Source organism: Neomonachus schauinslandi, chromosome 7 (genome assembly GCF_002201575.2).
Source record: "Neomonachus schauinslandi chromosome 7, ASM220157v2, whole genome shotgun sequence".
Lineage (NCBI taxonomy): Eukaryota > Metazoa > Chordata > Mammalia > Carnivora > Phocidae > Neomonachus > Neomonachus schauinslandi.
Genome location: NC_058409.1, coordinates 38,142,745 through 38,162,944, shown reverse-complemented (window position 1 = coordinate 38,162,944; position 20,200 = coordinate 38,142,745). Strand labels below are relative to the sequence as shown.

General features: G+C 36.7%; 1 protein-coding gene across 2 annotated transcripts in view; it reads left to right on the top strand.

Annotated features, from left to right (window-relative positions):
* Positions 1-19,596, top strand: part of DHX29 (DExH-box helicase 29) — a 43,939-nt gene extending 24,343 nt beyond the window's left edge. For both annotated transcript variants that reach the window (XM_044916768.1, XM_021702138.1), the window contains exons 13-27: positions 3,601-3,777; positions 4,407-4,544; positions 6,059-6,203; positions 6,323-6,440; positions 7,250-7,334; positions 8,883-8,971; positions 9,914-10,042; positions 10,138-10,213; positions 11,168-11,392; positions 12,562-12,698; positions 13,124-13,217; positions 15,058-15,360; positions 16,270-16,401; positions 17,362-17,458; positions 19,301-19,596. In XM_044916768.1, the coding sequence (XP_044772703.1) occupies positions 3,601-3,777; positions 4,407-4,544; positions 6,059-6,203; positions 6,323-6,440; positions 7,250-7,334; positions 8,883-8,971; positions 9,914-10,042; positions 10,138-10,213; positions 11,168-11,392; positions 12,562-12,698; positions 13,124-13,217; positions 15,058-15,360; positions 16,270-16,401; positions 17,362-17,458; positions 19,301-19,356 (2,001 nt within the window). In that variant the 3' untranslated portion in view covers positions 19,357-19,596. The remainder of the gene's footprint in view (positions 1-3,600; positions 3,778-4,406; positions 4,545-6,058; positions 6,204-6,322; positions 6,441-7,249; positions 7,335-8,882; positions 8,972-9,913; positions 10,043-10,137; positions 10,214-11,167; positions 11,393-12,561; positions 12,699-13,123; positions 13,218-15,057; positions 15,361-16,269; positions 16,402-17,361; positions 17,459-19,300) is intronic.
* Positions 19,597-20,200: the final 604 nt, after the last annotated feature.

Here is a 20,200-nt window from a genome sequence, read left to right as displayed (position 1 = left end):
TAAGCGTCTGCCTTCGGATCAGGTCATGATCCCAAGGTCCTGGGATTGAGCCCCGCATTGGGCTCCCTGCTCAGCAGGGAGTCTGCTTCTCCCTCTCCCACTCCCCCTGCTTGTGTTCCTGCTCTGCTAACTCTGTTAAATAAATAAATAAAATCTTTAAAAAAAAAAAAAAGTTTAGTCATTCACTGATTTTTAATTAATAGACTACATATAGATTATTGGGTTATTTTCCTCCTTTTGGTTAGAAAATTTTTTTTTTTTTTTTAAGATTTTATTTATTTATTTGAGACAGAGAGAATGAGAGAGACAGAGAGCACATGAGAGGGGATAGGGTCAGAGGATGAAGCAGACTCCCCGCCGAGCAGGGAGCCCGATGCGGGACTCGATCCAGGGACTCCAGGATCATGACCTGAGCCGAAGGCAGTCGCTTAACCAACTGAGCCACCCAGGCGCCCAGAAAATATTTTACAAATAAAGAAAGATACAAGAATGAAAGTAAAACACCTCATGACCCCCCCCCAAAAAAAATCAATGTTGACATTTAACTAGCATATTTATATATAAATATATTTAGTATGTATGTGTATTGTACAATTTTTTACATTAGTCTACAAAAACATGACTTTTAATAGCTTTATAGTATATAATTTGGGTGTCCCATATGTATTTATTTAACTTTTTTCCTGTTGGACTTTTTTTAAATTCCACATATACTTGAAAACATGTTGTCTTATTTCTGACTTATTTCACTTAGCATAATACTCTCTTCATTCATCCATGTTGTTGCAAATGGCAAGATCTCATTCTTTTTTATGGCTGATTAATATTCCATCATATATTCCATCGTGTATATTCCCTATCTTCTTTATCCATTCAACTCTTGAACACTTGGGCTGCTTCCATATCGTGGCTGTTGTAAATAATGCTGCTATAAACATAGGGGTGCATATATCTTCTCACATTAGTGTTTTTGTTTTCTTTGGGTAAATACCCAGTAGTAGAATTCCTGGATCATTTTATGTTTGTTTTTAATTTTTTGAGGAGTCTTTATACGGTTTCCATAGTGGTTGTACCAGTTTACATTCCCAACAACAGCGAATAAATGTTCCCTTTTCTCCACATCCTCACCAACACTTCTTTTTCATTCTAGCCATTCTGACAGGTATGAGGTGATAACTCGTGGTTTTGATTTGCATTTCCCTGATTAGTGATGTTGAGCATCTTTTCATGTGTCCTGTTGGCCATTTGTATGTCTTATTTGAAAAAATGTCTATTCACATCCTCTGCACATTTTTAAATTGCGTTTTTTGGTGTGGAGTAGTGTTAAGTTCTTTACATATTTTGGATATTAACCCCTTGTCGGATATATGATTTGCAAATACCTTCTCCCATTCATTAGGTTGCCTTCTTGTTTTGTTGATGGTTTCCTTCACTGTGCAAAACCTTTTATTGTGGTGTAGTCACAATAGTTTATTTTTGCTTTTTAGGAGTTTTATGGACTCACATTTAGAACTTTAATCCATTTTGAATTTATTTTGTGTATGGTGTAGAAAGTGTTCCAGTTTTCCTGACATCATTATTGAAAAGACTATGTTTTCTCCATTATATATTCTTGCCTCAGGGTGGACCCTAATTTAAAAGCCAGACCAACTTGAGGAAGCTGTTCTGTCCTGGTTTAATATTAGCAGCCTGATTCACTGAATTGTGATTTACTGAATTGTGCTTAAATGTGCTACTGTCAACATCTTGAACAATATGGTGAAAGTAAGAAAAAGACCAGTGAAATTCATCATCGTCTTAAATATAAGAATGTAAAAGATGTTGGGACAGAGTTCATTATATTATTCAGGACCTTTCTTTTTGATAGTGCTCAGGATAATACTTCTACCTTATTATTATGAAAAGTGTGATTTGTTTAGTTTGTAGTCACTGTGTGAGTTAAGTAGCTTTTCCTGCTGGCTGCTGGTATGTTTACAGCCAAATTTTTTGCCTGCCTCCCCTACTTTAAGATTTTTTTAAAAGTTTCTTTTTAAGTACTCTCTAATTTTTATACCCAATGTGGGGCTTGAACTCAAAACCCTAAGATCAAGAGTTGCATGCTCCCTGACTGCGGCAGCCAGGTGCCCCTAAAAGGTTTTTTTTTTTTTAAATATTTTATTTGACAGAAACAAAGCGAGAGAGGGAACACAAGTAGGGGAGAGGGAGAAGCAGGCTTCCCGCTGAGCAGGGAGCCTCATGTGGGGCTCGATCCCAGGACCCCGGGATCATGACCTGGGCTGAAGGCAGACGCTTAACGACTGAGCCACCCGGGCACCCCGCCCCTAAAATGTTTTAATCACTGCCCAAGTCATTATTGTAAAGTCTCAGGGCCTTACACAGCAGATTACCAAGCACCTCACCTGCTTTATCTCTTGCCCCTTCCCATGCTGAAGGTATCATGTTTGCTTTTCCAGTCCCCAAAATTTACCATAATTTTATACAATTTGCATCCCATCACCACTTTCTGTCCCTTTCTTATCCTATTACATCTTTTTTTTCAAACTCATCCTTCAGTTCTTAGCATTGATGGTAATTTCTCTTAGTAAAACTCCCTGACGTCCTGAATTAACTCCCCTTCATTTGTAAATTTAAAACCATCCTGTACATTATCTTCTTACCAGCCTGTAAACTGAAATGGAGAGAACTATCTTGGTCATTTTTACATTCTCAGCATCTAGCATAATGCTGAGTACTTACTATTTATTGGGCTCTGTTCGAAGGGCTTTGCGTGATTTCATTGGACTGTCACAAGCACTCTACAAAGTTTATATTATTGTATTCTTGCTTTATAGAAGAAGAAATAGACCCAGAAATATTTAACATTCTTAAAGTCATACTGTAAATGGCCAAGAGTTGAACCCAAGCGATTAAGTGCAGAACTTGAACACTTACCTATTACTGCCTCCCTTACAAACAAATGAAAAAAACCGGTTTTAATTTTTATTTTGATGTACTTAATATTTGTGTGCTGTCTTAAATCTTAAAAAATAAAAATGGGGTAGAAATAAGTCAGAATACACAGAGTTGGAAGATACAGAGTTCTGTATACCACATCTGTTATGTTCTTCCCCAAAACGTGTGTGCCAGAAGGGCATTACAAACCATTTTTCTTGGACAACTCATTGAGATCCTGCTAGATCCCTACAAAACAACCCCCGTTTGTCTACATAATGCATGAACCATCAGTCTTATGATGATGATGACCATACAGTTTGGTATTCGTGGCAGAACTTTAGGAGTCACCCTGGCTGGGCTTCTAAGGGAAATTTAGGAGATAACCTAATCTTACAACCAAACACTTAAAAACCATCTCCTAAGCTTGCATCCTATTATCATAGCTAATTTTGTTCATTATATGCTGATTTTTATGGCCTCACTTTTAGAGGGTGACTTGATTTTCAATTCTGAAGATCTACCTTATTGAAACATACAGCTTCTCTCTGCTTCCACATGTACCGACTATATTTAAATATTAACTTTTAGTAGATTTGAGTGTCTGATTACATTAGCCTTTTATTACACCTTATATATGATTAAATTTTTTTGTTCCATTTATACTAGGTTCATGAAAGAAGTGTCCAGTCAGACTTCTTACTGATTATCTTGAAGGAAATTTTACAGAAACGCTCTGATCTGCACTTGATTCTAATGAGTGCCACTGTAGACAGTGAAAAGTTTTCTACGTATTTCACACACTGCCCTATTCTCAGAATTTCAGGAAGAAGCTATCCTGTTGAGGTAAGTCTTCTTTATAATGTGTACATGAACAGAAACTACATTTCTACCAGGGAGTCTCCCCAGAAGATAAGCCCTATACTAGTGTGAGCCCATTCCTAGTCCTACGGTACTGCAAGTCAGGAGAAGACTTGGAGATGGCTTGGGAATCAGGTTGAGGGTGGGTGGGCTGGAAGGAAGGATTCTGCTGAAAGACGTACCTGAGAAGTACAGAACATAAAACACACTTCCGTGTCAAAACCATTGTGACCAGATTGAGGGTGACTGCCTGGCAATAAGGAACTCCTTTTTCACCCACCTCTCAAATTTAGGCTTGTTTTTGAAGCTGCTTTTCTGCCTGTTCTATTCTTAATGTTTGTCCTTTGGGTTCAGTTCATAAAGACAGCTCTTTTTCATCAGTTTTCACAAATTAAAAAATAGACACCATAATGTAATTTGTCCTGAGACTGTAGGGACAAACTCATCTCTATCAACCAAGTTTTCCATTCCCAAATAATGTAGAAAGAAGCTTTTCTCATAATAGTCTAAATTAACATTTGGTAACATTCAAAAGATAACGATCCCCTCATTCTCTTTAAAACATTTACTGAAAAGAATTTGAGTTCACCATTTATATACCTTAATCTATGTAGGTTTTTCATCTTGAAGATATAATAGAAGAAACAGGCTTTGTATTGGAGAAAGACTCCGAATACTGTCAGAAATTTCTGGAGGAAGAAGAAGAAATTACCATTAATGTTACAAGCAAAGCAGGGGGAATAAAGTATCAGGTAAAAAGAAAACATTTTCAAAGACATCTGATAGTGATATCCAGGGCATAACCTTCTGTGAGAGGTTTGAATCATATGGCTGGCACAGTGAATTAGAGTATAATTTGGTAGAAAAGGGAGAGAGAGGATTGAGCAAATTTTATTTTTTTTAAGATTTTATTTATTTATTTATTTGACAGAGAGAGAGAGACAGAGAGGAAACAAGCAGGGGGAGTGGGTGAGGGAGAAGCAGGCTCCCGGCTGAGCAGGGAGCCCGATGTGGGGCTTGATCCCAGGATCCTGGGATCATGACCTGAGCTGAAGGCAGACGCTTAACGACTGAGCCACCCAGGCGCCCCGAATTTTGAGCAGATTTTAAAGGTCATTTCTTTAATCTTCGGTTTATGATATTTTATCTTTTTATACTATACAGACATAAAAAAAATCAAGGACCATATAAATAAGAGGCAACCCTTATTGTTTCATAGCAATGATTAATTATTTAGGAGTAAATTTGTAATTATTTTCTTTACTTTATCTGAACACCTTAGGTGTTGAGGATGGGGCAGGCCCAAAACCTAGATAGATCCTTGCCATTTTTTTCTCAGCAGTCATTTTTTTCTCAGCAGTCATTTTTTTCTCAGGACAGAGACAGCAGTCTCTGTCCTGGTATGGCTATATAGCTGAAGCTATCCTAGAGCAAGCACAGTTCTTCCTAGAGTTAGTTTCAATGACATGTTTATTTTTAGAACTGTCATAAAAGCTAAATTATCCTACACTTTAACCAGTAGTACTATATCCAGTATTTTTATTGTATCCGTGATATTTCATGCTTATATCCAATCTGATGGAAACACGAAGTTACTTTATCTTCTAGTTAAGCAGATAAATCAAGAAAGCATAAAGTAAAATCTTTCCCTAAAATTCTGGAGATAGAAATTAGAAACTAAAGAAGTACTTCAGAAAATTAAAGGTATTTCAAAAGAGATAATTGGAATTCAGCAACCAAAGTAGAATCTAGTAGGAATGAACAGATATAAACTACTTACTGAAGTTACTATGGGGATACCTGGATGACTCAGTTAAACATGTGACTCTTAGTTTGGGCTCAGGGTCATGAGATAGAGCCCCGCATCTGGCTCTGTGCTGGGCATGGAGCCTACATAAGATTCTCCCTCTTCCTCTGCCCCTCCCGACCCCCCCCTCCCAAAAAAGTTACTCTAACCTCTCCTGGCCTGCTTCTTAGTTGCCACAGAACAGTGCATACAGTGTTCTGTTTTTCTTAGCTCTTCTTTAATTTAGTATGTACAGGACAAGATTAAAAGTTTTGCTATACTTAAGGAAGTTGAATGAAATGAAATACACAAGACCTCGAATTTTATACTTTTTCCACTGTAAAAAACTACCCTTACCATATTTTAACAAAATAATGACAGAAATACAGTTTTGAATGAATGCAAATACCTTTTTCCTTCTTTGTCTTATAAAAATAGTTAATATTTTTGTTCATCTTTTTCTGGTTGTGTTTCTTGTAGGAATATATACCAGTTCATACTGGATCAAGTGCTGATTTAAATCCATTTTACCAAAAGTATAGCAACCGCACTCAGCATGCTATTCTCTACATGAATCCTCATAAAATCAACCTTGATCTCATTTTGGAACTTCTTATATATTTAGGTATGTATCTTTTTCTAATTTGACTCCATTTGTTTTGATAAAACTTTTCTGCTAACTGAAGATGTTTTATTAACATGTTACATGTTACCCCTTACCTTTCTTCTTATGTTGAATTTCAGACAGAAGTCCCCAATTCAGAAATATTGAAGGAGCAGTGTTGATATTTTTACCAGGACTTGCACATATTCAACAGTTATATGATCTCCTATCAACTGACAGAAGATTTTTTTCTGAACGGTAACTACAAATCTTCATTATATTCCAAGTAGTTTTAAAATAGAAAAATGTTTTATTAAAACTCTTGATCAGAATTTTCAGTCTTTTTACCTTTAATTAAAATTATCCAAAGTGAAGCTTTTTAACATTTCTATTATAGCACTTAATGTACTAAAAATTTTAGGTATTATTTCAGCTTTTGTTCTATTTTCTTTTTTTTTTTTTTAAGATTTTATTTATTTATTTATTTGAGAGAGAGAGAGAGAGAGAGAGAAACAGCACGAGAGGGGAGAGGGTCAGAGGGAGAAGCAGGCTCCCCGCTGAGCTGGGAGCCCGATGTGGGACTCGATCCCAGGACTCCGGGACCATGACCTGAGCTGAAGGCAGTCGCTTAACCAACTGAGCCACCCAGGCGCCCTCTATTTTCTTAATATGAGTAAGCAGAGGGATTCCTGTGTTTGAGAATAAGATAGTGACTCCCCTCCCCAACCACCTGGACAGCGCAAAACCCCTACAGGTTCAGTTTATGATCCAGACATATGGAATCAGCTGTTTAGTGTATCTTTCCTGATACGGTTCATTACTGCTGTCACGGTTATCATATCCAAGCATATTTTTAAATTCTAAACCCTATATTCCATATAAATTCATATGAAGTATCTTCTCTTTGATGACTATATGTGGTTTCATTGTATCATTCTCAGAACTTTTGTGTGTTTGAAATTTTTCATAATAAAAAATTAAATTGCTATTTGCAAATAAATTTTGTTATTCTTTGCAGTGTCTTCTAAAGAGAAACTCTTGCTAAGAATTATGATTTTAACTTTCAGATATAAAGTGATAGCTCTGCATTCTATTCTTTCAACTCAAGATCAAGCTGCAGCATTCACAGTTCCTCCTCCTGGAGTCAGGAAGGTAAAATTCAGTGCAGCAAATTTATGTGTGATCTTTTCTGAGAATATTTTGTGAAAATGTTAGGACTCTGTAACATCACAGTTATTAAAATGTTTTTAAGTGCCTTACAGTGCATGGCAGACTCCAGATGCTCTCTAGCTTAACATAATCAGAAGTGAACCCAGTATTGAAATTGAAGTATTTGAATATTTATTTATATTATGCATTATTAAGGGGCCAGGGCTTTTAGGGGAGTGACGAAAAATATTATGGCATGGATTTTGCTTGTGAAAAGAAAAATCACTATTTTTCCCATCTTTTTCATGAAGGATATTAGGTGTCAGGAGCTATTTGAATCCTGTGAGGATTCTTTGTTGTTCTCCAGGCTATTCATCCATGATTATTTTTGTAACATATAGATCATTAGGTTAGGAAACAGTCTCAGTATTTTCATGTCTCCTCTGTTCAGGATTCTAAATGTGAAGAAATACTTGACAGAGAGTTTCTCAGATTTAGGAGGGGATAAAAGAGCACAGTGTAAGAACTGTGGGGAATCTAAGAGCTCCCAGAAAGAGCCTGGGTTCTGAGGCTGCTCTGATCTGTAACATTTGGGCTTCTTGGTTTAAAGAAAAGAGTTCTACCTCTTAAAAAAATTTTTTTTTCAATTTATTTAGTTATTTTTCAGAGAGCGAGCAAGCACAAGCAGGGAGAGCGGCAGGAAGTGGGAGAAGCAGACTCCCTGCTGAGCAAGGAGCCCGATTCGGGACTCGATCCCAGGACTCTGGGATTACGACCTGAGCCGAAGGCAGACAACTGAGCCACCCAGGCAGCCCTCAAAAAATTTTTTTTTAATTTAAATGTTACTGAGATAGAATAAGCACCTAGGTTCCATCTAAGTATTAGAACCCAGATTATTTCCTAGGTCAAATGAATAGGAAAAACAAGCATTCACTATTGAATTACAGAGTTGAGATAGAACAGTACGAAAGTGAGTATTTGATGGAAAATTTCCTAAATGTTTTATCTCCAAGGACGCAAGAGAAAAAATGCAAAGACTGCAGTATTCAGCCATCACCATTAAGAATTTTAGAACTAGAAATGGATCTAAGAAATCATCTATTTCTATCTCCTAAACTATAGTAGAAGTATCTGAAGTCACCCGAGGTAAAATAACTTAGGTGAGGTCACAAAGCTAGTAAATGGTAGAGCCAGGACAGCAACTTCTTACTGATACGCTGTTTTTGTCCCAATAATTGTGAATGGTTGTGCTGAGCTGTCTCTACTCAGGACCCAATTTCCCAGGCTACTTAGTTCATTTTTAAGATGACTGACTAGAATTAGGGGAACGGTATTTTTGTTGGAATAAAAATCTGTAACTTTAATTAGCAAGCTAAGCTGTGAAAACTAATTGTAAAGAATTAAAATTACATAATAATAGCAAGTTGATGGTGAATTTTAGTAAATAATTTTGAAATTCACTTTTTAAAATTCATTAGGTCAAACAATATAGGTTAAATGATTGCACACTGCTGAAAGTTGTTATCTAAATCTTTTGGCTTTTATTTTCAGATTGTTTTAGCAACAAATATTGCAGAGACAGGTATCACTATTCCAGATGTTGTATTTGTAATTGACACTGGAAGAACAAAAGAAAATAAGTAAGTTTGAAAAGGGTTTGGTGCTCTTATATTCTTGGGAGAAATCACAGAATCATATAGGGAAAATCCCAGATGTCCTAATTCTACCCGAAGCAAAAAGCCTCAGAGAAACTTTAACATGTCCAAGAGTAAATGTCAAGTTTCATGTCTTGAGTTTTCCCATACTGCTACTTGTAGAAAACTCTGAGAAAATTTTCAGAACGTAATTTTTTGTAAATTTGTTTGTAAAATATCTTTACAAAAACATTACTTATGAGATTATAACAGAGCGTATGGATTTTGGAATCAGAGTTGGATTTAAATCTCTCATCTGTAATCTTGAGCAAGTAATAATACAGTAAGTATAATCATCAGTCCCCTCATATGCAAATGGGGAGCATAAATATTTTTCATAATTGAAAGTACATGATATGGTAATTGGCACTTACTAGGTAACCTTACCTGAATCTTCATAAAAAGATTACTACTTTATAAATGTTTTAATGCTTATATTGCAAAAACAGGGAAGACGACCTTGCTAGTCTATTGTAATCCATGTACACTCTCCCTCTATTAGGAAACTTCAGCAATATTTGGCAATGCATATGACTACTGAGAAGCATTTCTCAAACTCTTTCAAAGAAGTCTTATTGCATAATTCATAGGCCTTCCATTAAAATAAAACATCTTCCATGGTCACATTAATTTGGGAAAGGTTAAGTTAAATAGGTTTTTCCCTTGGAGAGGTATCTGAAGCTTTTAATTGGGTAGTATGGGATTTAGTTTGCAAAGTTTGCTGAATTATTTAAATATGAAACATGACTTGGAAAATGGCCCACAATTATGATGGACTTTTTTTAGCCTGTCTTCAATGTAATTTTAAGAGTCACCTATTTCCAGCTTTTTTTCAGATTTTGATTTAAGTCCTTTCTCTAAATATTCTCTCCTAAAACTTTTCTTCAGGTACCATGAAAGCAGTCAGATGAGTTCTTTGGTTGAGACGTCTGTCAGTAAAGCAAGTGCTCTGCAGCGCCAGGGGAGAGCGGGGAGGGTCCGAGACGGCTTCTGCTTCAGGATGTACACCAGAGAAAGGTATGACACAGCACTGGAAGTCGGAAGTACGTCAGTCCGTGTAGTGTGGCGTTTCTGATAAGAGGTCACGTGTTTAACACTATTTTATTCTTCAGATTTGAAGGCTTTATGGACTATTCTGTCCCTGAAATCTTGCGTGTGCCTTTGGAGGAATTATGTCTTCATATTATGGTAATGCCGAAGGAATTCAGATGCTATTTTTTCATTCTTTACCCCTTTCTTAAAAAGAAAAAACAAAACATGAAGACTTCTCTTACCCTACGTTTCTCTAGATTTTCAAGTATTTTATTTACTCGTTAATAAATACCCCCTCCCCATCTTTTTTTTTTTTTTTTTTAAGATTTATTATTTGAGAGAAAGAGTGTGCATGAGAGAGAGCACACACAGGGGGCAGCGGCAGAGGCAGAGGTAGAAGTAGGCTCCGGGCTGAGCAGGGAGCCCAGCATGGGGCTCGATCCCAGAATCCTGGGATTATGACCTGAGCTGAAGGCAGATGCTTAACCGACTGAGTCACCCAGGCGCCCTGTCCCCCATCTTTTTATAAGTAAACCCACTGTGCTTAAATTCTACCACAGGCACTCATCCTTAATAGACTAAAACTAGCTCTCAGCTGGGGGCGATATTGCTCACCAAGGGACAATTGGCAATGTCTTCAAACATTTTTGCTTTTCAGAACTGGGGGGAGAAGGAGGCCATACTACATGGGCATCTAGTGGGTAGAGGCCAGGGACTACTGCTAAACACTGCATATTGCACAGCAGTCTCTTAAAGAATTACCTGGCCCAAAATAACAACAGTGCTGAGATTGAGAAACCCTGACAGAGACCAAGGGCCTCCTGGTCTGAAAGATCTATATTACCGTTCAGTTCTTAGATTTTGACTTTACAAAAATCAGGAATGAAGAAACTAAAAATGTGGACTAGAAGATCTCCTCCTCATGCCAGCCATCCCCCCCCCCACACACACACACACACAGTGTCTCACTCCCAATTATAAGAAAAAGAACAGGATAGCCTTACTGAGATATTTATGTCTCTTTGCTCAGAATTTGTTTCCAATTTGACCATCTCTTTGGTTAATTCTTTCTAATAGCATACTGATTTATCACCCTTTTTTAATGTGCAGAAATGCAATCTTGGTTCTCCTGAAGATTTCCTCTCCAAAGCCTTAGATCCTCCTCAGCTTCAAGTAATCAGCAATGCAATGAATTTACTCCGAAAAATTGGAGCATGTGAACTAAATGAGCCTACACTGACTCCACTGGGCCAACACCTTGCAGCTCTGCCTGTGAATGTCAAGATTGGCAAGATGCTTATTTTTGGTGCCATATTTGGGTGCCTTGACCCAGTGGTAAGATAAATGGCTGCTCTTGCTTCTTTACTTTAACTATCGTTTTGGCTAAGTTTGGAAATAATTTTTAACTTTTTACATTTATATACAAGATAATATATATTCATCCCTTAAGTATACTGTAGGTACTATTTTGTAAATGGGTTTGGCTTGTATAGACTTTTGCTATCAAAAATCCCACTTGAAATATTTATAGATTTTGGGGGGGGTGCAGAGCAAGTGAGCTGTGGGGGAGGGGAGGAGAAAGAGAGAGAGTCTTAAGCAGCTTCATGCCTAGCACAGAGCCCAGCCAGAGCTCGAGCTCACGACCCTGAGATCATGACCTGAGCCAAAAATCAAGAATTGGATGCTCGGCTGACTGAGTCACCCAGGTGCCCTTTATAGATGATTCTTTGAAAACTGAGAACCCCACAGACTTTTCTAAGGAGGATGAGATGAGAAACTTCATTCCTTTGCTTTTTCTGCATTCTCTCTCTGAGCCAGCAATTACTAACAATTCTATTTTATCAGATTATCTCAGAATTAACAAATGTTGTGCCTCTTTCTGAATCTCTGGGCTCATATGCCTGCTGCGCCATTTCAACTTTCCAGTTTTACCAGGCTGTGGCCTTTTCTGGGACTGCAAATCAAGGCCATTTAAAAACAGAATGAAAGAGCGTAACGTAACGTACTCTAGTAGTCTGTTTCTCTAGTATTAGGAATACTCACCAGAATTGTGCTGAGTCCAAAAAATAACCTCTGTCATGATAATTGATGTGAAAAGCTGCAACAACAACAAATGGGTTATAATACATTACAAATTGTTTTAAAAGTATTTAAAGAACATTGCAGGCAATGGAAATTTAGTAAGTTAAGAGTCAAGATATATGAGCTGTGATTCTGAGATTGCTTCTAACTGTGTGACAGACTATGAATCCCTATACACCCACATTCAGGTTTTTATCTCTGATTCTGGTGATGTGACCTCCTTATAAATATGGTCTAAAAGTGATATCTTTTTAAAATTAAACAAAATGAAAATGTTAGCTATCGTAGAACACAATAAAGGTATTGGAAAAGAAGAAACATGCAACTTGAAAGTGGGACTGTTGTATGATTTGCTTTCTTTTACAAATCACCCTTCCATGTTTACCTCTTTACTGATAAATGTTTTGGTTATTTATGGATAGGCAACACTAGCTGCAGTGATGACCGAGAAGTCTCCTTTTACTACACCTATTGGTCGGAAAGATGAGGCAGATCTTGCAAAATCAGCTTTGGCTATGGCCGATTCAGACCACCTGACAATCTACAACGCATACCTAGGGTAAAGAAAAAATCTGGGTGTTATCAATAAGTCAGTGACCGGAGGTTATTTACTTTAAAAAAGTTTATCTTTGACTTTCATTAAAAAGATACATCTAAGATTTACCTTTTAGTTACTTCATTTGTCAAGGTATAATTATCTTAAAGATTCCTTTTTTTTTTAATCCTTTCTAAAATTTAAGAATAATGTACTTTGTATTGTTGTACCTATATTACCTCATATTTGGAGTTAATAATTTACTCTTATACACAAAAAATCTCAGTATTGCCGTTCATACTCTTATATTCAGTTAGTAGCTCCTACAACAATTAAGACCCCCCCACTTAAGTGATTGTAATTTAATTACAGCTTACTTTGGTTAATACCTCTGAAAGAGAGAGTTTGAAAAGGAAACATGTTGAACTTTGGTCATTTTATTTATGTAGATGGAAGAAAGCACGGCAAGAAGGCGGCTATCGTTCTGAAATAGCATACTGCCGGAGGAACTTTCTTAATAGAACATCACTGTTAACCCTAGAGGTAAGTCTTAATAGAGCTTTCTATTTCGGAGTCATATGGTTGACTGATAGGCTTATTTTAGAAAAAGAAATGCATGCCTAGGATAGTGATTAACACATAGTACAGATTTAATTTACTGAATTACTAAATTTGTAATTTTTTGTTTCTTATAATAGGTAACTTTTATGTATTACACTGTGATTTAAAATAGTATTTAAGAATCATAATGTAATAATCATAAAATGCTTCCAAGGCTTGGAATCTAGTCATTTTGCCTAAGAGCCCCAATTCCCTTTAGTGAAATTCTTTTCTGTTTTCCTAAATATTAGCCAGCTACTTCGTTGCAGGTAGGATGATAATTATGGAAAGGCATCCAAGGCATGGTACCCTGTGGCTGATTGTGACCAGGTGTATATGACCTGAGCCAAAAATCAAGAATTGGACGCTCGGCTGACTGAGCCACCCAGGTGCCCCTTTATAGATGATTCTTTGAAAACTGAGAACCCCACAGACTTTTCTAAGGAGGATGAGATGAGAAACTTCATTCCTTCGCTTTTTCTGCATTCTCTCTCTGAGCCAGCAATTACTAACAGTTCTATTTTATCAGATTATCTAAATGTTGTGCCTCTTTCGGAATCTCTGGGCTCATATGCCTGCTGCGCCATTTCAACTTTCCAGTTTTACCAGGCTGTGGTTTTGATAGTGTTGAGGACCAGAATTAGTTCTTGGAGGAGAGAGAGTAGAAGTATAGTTAAAATATACGGACAACTGATGGCAAAAAGCAGGGCTCCTCTGCAGATACTTAATGTTCACAGTGCATAGGAAATGGTGTTTAGTACACCATCTAAAGGCAAACAGTTTCTACTTCACACTATAAAAGTATTCAGAAAATAAACTTAATGTATCTCACATAATTATTCTGTGCTCATATCTCAAAGGGTTATTTTAGTCCCATAAAAACTTAACCCATTATTTTTTGTCATTCAAGATAACAGCTGGGATAAGAGCAGGGACAGCTCTCAGTAGAATGAGTTTTGTCCTTCTACAAGTAGAAAAAGGGATAAATTGAAGAAACAGCTGCCTCTGGGCTAACTCACTGGGATCCCCCTCTGTCTCCACTCCCTGCCAACCACCCAGTTGCCTCCCCGCCTCCTTCCTTCTGTGAGCCTTTTCTTCACCTCCCCTGGGCTGCAAGGTTTTCCATCCCTGCACCTACCCTGTGGTGTTAGAGCAGCCGTTTGGCCTCTTCTCACCTGGAATCAAAGTCTCCTTAAGCCCCAAACCAAAAACCTAAAGGAAATCCTAAATGTAAATACCACCTTGTAATCAGCTGTATCCTGTTTACTATGAAAAATGCTCATCCTTCCTATAGAATTTAAGCTGATTGGCACTTAGTTACTAAAGGTAAATATAGATTTTAGGCAACAATTTTAGATTAAGTGAAGGTGTCATTGTTAGAAGTAAGGTGAGATTCTCAGGGGCAAATGAACAAAGTATTTGCAGTCCAGGATCAAGATTCCTCTCCTGTTCTTCCTCAACATTAGTCCTCATGGAGAGGAGAGAGCTACTACTAAAATAAATATATTGAATGCAAATGTGTTCAGGCACATTTTTATTGCTCTCACATTTTAGACATTGTGTTTTATGACATGTAAAGTCTTGAGATGTGGAAATAGATAACTCTTTAATCCTTGATTTACCAGTATCGTTTTTTCGTCCCTCATTTGATTTGGGCTGTAGTTAACTAAATAATTTGGCATCCTATCAATTTTGATAGGAAACAGCAATATATATTAAAGGGTTGTCAGTTTTTCTATTTTAATCAATTACGATCTTGTCTCTTTAACATAAACCAATCTAGGATGTAAAGCAAGAGTTAATCAAGTTGGTTAAGGCAGCAGGATTTTCATCATCCACAACATCTAATGACTGGGAAGGGAACAGAGCCTCACAGATGCTTTCCTTCCAAGAAATTGCCCTTCTTAAAGCTGTACTGGTCGCTGGACTATATGACAATGTGGGGAAGATAATCTATACAAAATCAGTTGATGTTACAGAAAAATTGGCTTGCATTGTGGAGACAGCCCAAGGCAAAGCACAAGTACATCCATCCTCGGTAAATCGAGATTTGCAAACTTATGGATGGCTCTTATACCAGGAGAAGGTAAAGTGCTCATTCTTAATTCCACTATTCAGAGCATTATTCTAGAAGTCAGTTGTAACAAGTTAGGATGCCCCAACAGGTATTATATTTGATTCTCAAATTAAGCTGTTTATTTTTGTACATAGTTTCTCATTTAAAAAAAAAAAAACCTTATTGGAAGAAAAATATTAAGGTTTCTACTCTGACCATCATCTTTCCTACTTGAAATAAAGACAATTATAGCAAATAGATATTGTTTAATAATGTATGAGTTCCCTGAGATTTTACCAAAAGGTGCTACCTCAACAGAGAACAAAGACATGTTATATGTGCATCCCAAATAAGGGGGATATGGGATTAGACAAAACTCTATATGACCAGGCAACAGTTTGAGTCACAGTGTAACCCAAGATAACTTAAAAGCAAGTATTTATAGATTACAATTAAAAAAAAATCTTTGAATCGTAGCTTGCTATAAACTAACAAGGATCCATAATTTGAAGCACTGGCTCGAAAAATCATTACCCTGTCATAAAACTTAAATGTAAAACATGAGGAATTACTGACTAATGGCCATAGCTGAACATTGATCTAGAAACCAGACACTGAAACCGTTTCATTTTTGAGCTAATTAACAGCACTGGCATTATAAAATTGCTTGTTCATAGTTTCATTTATGTTCAAAGTATACAATTCACCCTTACAGTTAATGTTTTAAAATGCCTTTTAATAAGGTAAATGCACAGATGGTGAATGTGATTATTATAAAATTGGCAAATTGTGCACATGTGAGAACGTAAAGGTAGCTTTACAAAACTTATGTAAATCTTATAGGAGCAAATTATAGAAACATGCTTATATGAAACATAAATGAATTTCTTACATTTTTAGGCTGTGAGGTTTTTTTTTTTCTCTTTTATTCCTATGCAGGTAAGGTATACCCGAGTATATCTGAGGGAGACTACCCTAATAAGTCCTTTTCCAGTTTTACTTTTTGGTGGTGATATCGAAGTTCAACACCGGGAACGTCTTCTTTCTATTGATGGCTGGATCTCTTTTCAGGTACATCCTATAGCTGATCTCATAACATTAAAATTTTCTAGTTGCAGTACCACTGAGGTAGATTTTTAAAATTTTATTGGCGTTTGCATAATTTCTTCCTATAATTTCACTTAAAGTGGAAGACTTCTCTATTTTATCTTGGCTATATTGTTTTAAATCTGTTAAATATGAAAATCAAATATCGCTATTACAGATGGCATTATCAGTAATAGTAACTTGCCATCCATAAATTATCTATGTCTCAGTAGTTTACATGGATTATCCCAAATTTACTTATCCTGATAACCTTGTGATTAATTTCTGTAGTTTCCTTTCTATAGATGAGACACTTACAGATTCACTTTCTTAAATGAATTGTTACTGGCCAAGCAAGACTTTTAAGCTCCTTCTACTTTGTGCCACCTATAAGAAGACACAGATTCATAGCTTTTAATGAGTATGACCAGACCAATCATTGCTGCCAGCCTTCCTTGTAGCCCCCTCAACAGTGACCAGCTTAAAAAAAATTTAATACATTCTGTTACTGTATACCATCACGATTTGTCTAAGATTGGAGAAGTAAACTTAAATGCAACTTTAAAAATATATGCAGTTCTCTCCAAGAGGACAGGGTGGTAGAAATCGTCTGTAACTGGATTATGGTCATGGTTGCACAACTCTATAAATACACTAAAAATCATCAAATTGTACACTTAATAATGAGTAAATTTTTAAGGTTAGTAAATTACACGTCAATAAAACTGTTAATTCCTTCCCCAAAATTTCAGACTTCACTCCCACAGAGTTATTGTAAGAGAAGTTACAGGAAATAATTTCCCTGTATTCTTCCAATAACATTTTATATTCAAGTCCAGATGTGTTTAAGCAGACGGTAAGGTATACATGCTTACTTTCATTTACTGAAACACATTCACACTCACAGGGGTTAACTTCGGCCAATTTGTCATCTCCTCTCAACAGGCCCCTGTAAAAATAGCTGTCATTTTCAAGCAGCTTAGAGTTCTCATTGATTCTGTTTTAAGAAAAAAGCTTGAAAATCCTAAGAGGTCCCTTGAAAGTAAGTATTTATAATGTAAGTAGAAAACCATCTATTTTTAAACATTGGAGTACATTAGAGCACACTGAAGTCCATGTGATTAAAAATTGTTTTCATAAAATTTATTTTATGCTGAATTCCATCAAACTCCTAGACATTGCTTCATTATTCACAATCTAATTATACTCTTAAGATTCTTTTACTCTTTCCTCTTCTAAGCTTCACTTCTAAACTTCTGACCATTTCACAGAAAAAAAGGATGGTAAAGCTGAGCATTGTAAATTTTGATTATAAGGGACTTTCTCTGAGGTTTCCAAGATGTTTTTATCTACTGTTCTCACAAATGCAGAGCTAGTCTGTGTTTAAAAAGTACATTATCCTTCAACAGAAACCTGCAATAAACACCTGAGTTTTCGGTTAGTCCAGTGCAGTGTTTCCTACCCAAACTTGCCAAATCATCAGAATCATCTTGGCAGGTATTAAAATACGAAGTCCAAAGACCTACCCCAGACATAATTTAATCTCCTTTATGGGAGAGGCCTGTGTGTTATTTTTTAATCCCTTAATTTATAACACTTACCTCTACTACCATCCCCCTTTTTAAATAGAGTAATTTTTATTAAATTGGACTATTTTACTGGTAAAATTTCTCACATTTAGGATTTGGTTGGTTACATCTTCATGCTTTGATTTAATGTGTTTCTCTATTGTCTGCAGGATATGCAATAGTTGTATCTAAAGCTTTGATTAAGTGGATTTCTAGGAAAAGGATATTTTCTACTTGCTGCTCTGTTCTTCCCATTGCATCACATCATGAAGCATTCAAATTTGGTTTTCCCACTTTGAATGATGTTAAGAATTGATCATTGGGGTTCAATATGATTGTATTTAACAGGTTATCTCAGTTAATTCTCACAGGCAAGTTGGGAGTTACTGATATAGTGCTACTACCCTGAGACTTAGGGAGCTTAAAGATCATGGTTCTTTCTAGACCCGTCATTGTTTCCCTTGCAGCAAGTGACCTTTTCTTTTCTTTTTTTTTTTTTAATGTCGAAGTAGTCCCCACGAATTTGAGTGCCAGGCCATGGGCCCACTTACCAGAATTTCCCATTGCAACCAATGAAACTCAGGGCATTCTCTTGCTGAAGTGTCTAATATATCAGGCTTGCAGCCCTGATAATTACACCTGTCTAAAGAGTATTTAAGAAGTTCTTAGGAAGTCACAATCTGGGAACAACCGTTTAAAAGTAGAAGCATCTGTTACCATAACCTCCTTAGCAAACACTATAGCCTCCGTTGCTGTGTTTGCCAAATTAATTGGTGTTTGCTACTTTTGTTGTGTAGAGATCTGTCACTTCCCTACCGACACCTCTCCAAGAGTCCTTGCCTCTTAAAAGTTTTTGTTTCTTTTGGGACTAAACATGGAGCAACTGGTATCAGTTCCTCCTCCTTTGCCCATACTGTGGAAATCCTGATGTATTCTGAAGACCATGGAACAGTCATAGATCCTTCAGTATGTCTGAGCCAGCTGACAAAGTTAGGAAACCCCTGGTCTTAAAGGACTTTTTAAAGACCTAATTCCTTAAAAAGGACAAATGGTTACATTACATCATGTCTTTGGGCGTTGGCCTGCTTCCTGTCAAAGTAGGTGTCAAGTAACTATAATAATAATACTTGTAGGGCAACAAATTCTATTTTGTGGACATCTCTAGGTTTAGTGTGAATATTGCTGGTATAGTATTGTGTTTTAATTTAAAAGAATCTTTTCAACAAGTATGCCTGCTAGTCACATGTGTATACATTGGGAATTTAGCCAGGTGATGAATTTTTTCATGGGTGTTTTTTTTTTTTCCTTCCACTCAGATGACAAGATTCTACAGATCATTACAGAACTGATAAAAACAGAGAATCATAATTGAAACTGAAAGTCATGGTCAACTGCTTTAAAAATAACGATGAAGATATGGTCATGAAATTATGTGAAAATGGACCATTGCATTAAGTATTTCAGTACTTAAAATGTTGGTACTAGCCATAAGTTAAAGGTGGTGGAAAAAAAGCACATACTTTAAACTAATGTGTAATTTTCTAGTTCCTTTTTAATGATAATTATTTGCAATGTATTTACCACTACATTTACAATAAATCCTTTGGTATCATCGATGCTTCACACATCATTTTGTGCCTATGGGCAAGGCCTGTGTCTATCGTATCTGTCACTTAGGGTCCTGATTCCCTATGTAAACACCTTAGGCTCTACCAGTCCTTCTTATCTGGAGAGTTTAGGCCTTCTTGACCCACAAGAGAAAGTGAGCTCCAAAATCAGTTGTAATTAAATTTCCTTGAAAAGAACAACTTCAGAAATCAGTTATTTGATAACCAAAATAAAAACCTAAGTAAGTATTAATAGATACTACCTGTTCACTGTGCACAAAGATGTAGTGCTAGAGAATAGGCAGGAATGGCTAATGCTACTGTTAACCTTGGGATGGACAGCTTACATCATTTCCTCAATCCTAAGCTTTGGTATCAGTGCCCTCGACGAGACCGTTTGCCTTTGGCTCAGGTCATGGTCCCAGGATCCTGGGATTGAGGCCCACGTCGGACTCCCTGCTCAGCGGGGAGCCTGCTTCTCCCTCTCCCACTCCCCCTGCTTGTCTTCCCTTTCTCGCTGTGTCTCTCTCTGTCAAATAAATAAATAAAATCTTAAAAAAAAAAAAAAAAAAATCCTGTGTAGACCAAATGGCAGGAATTGTATCTGAA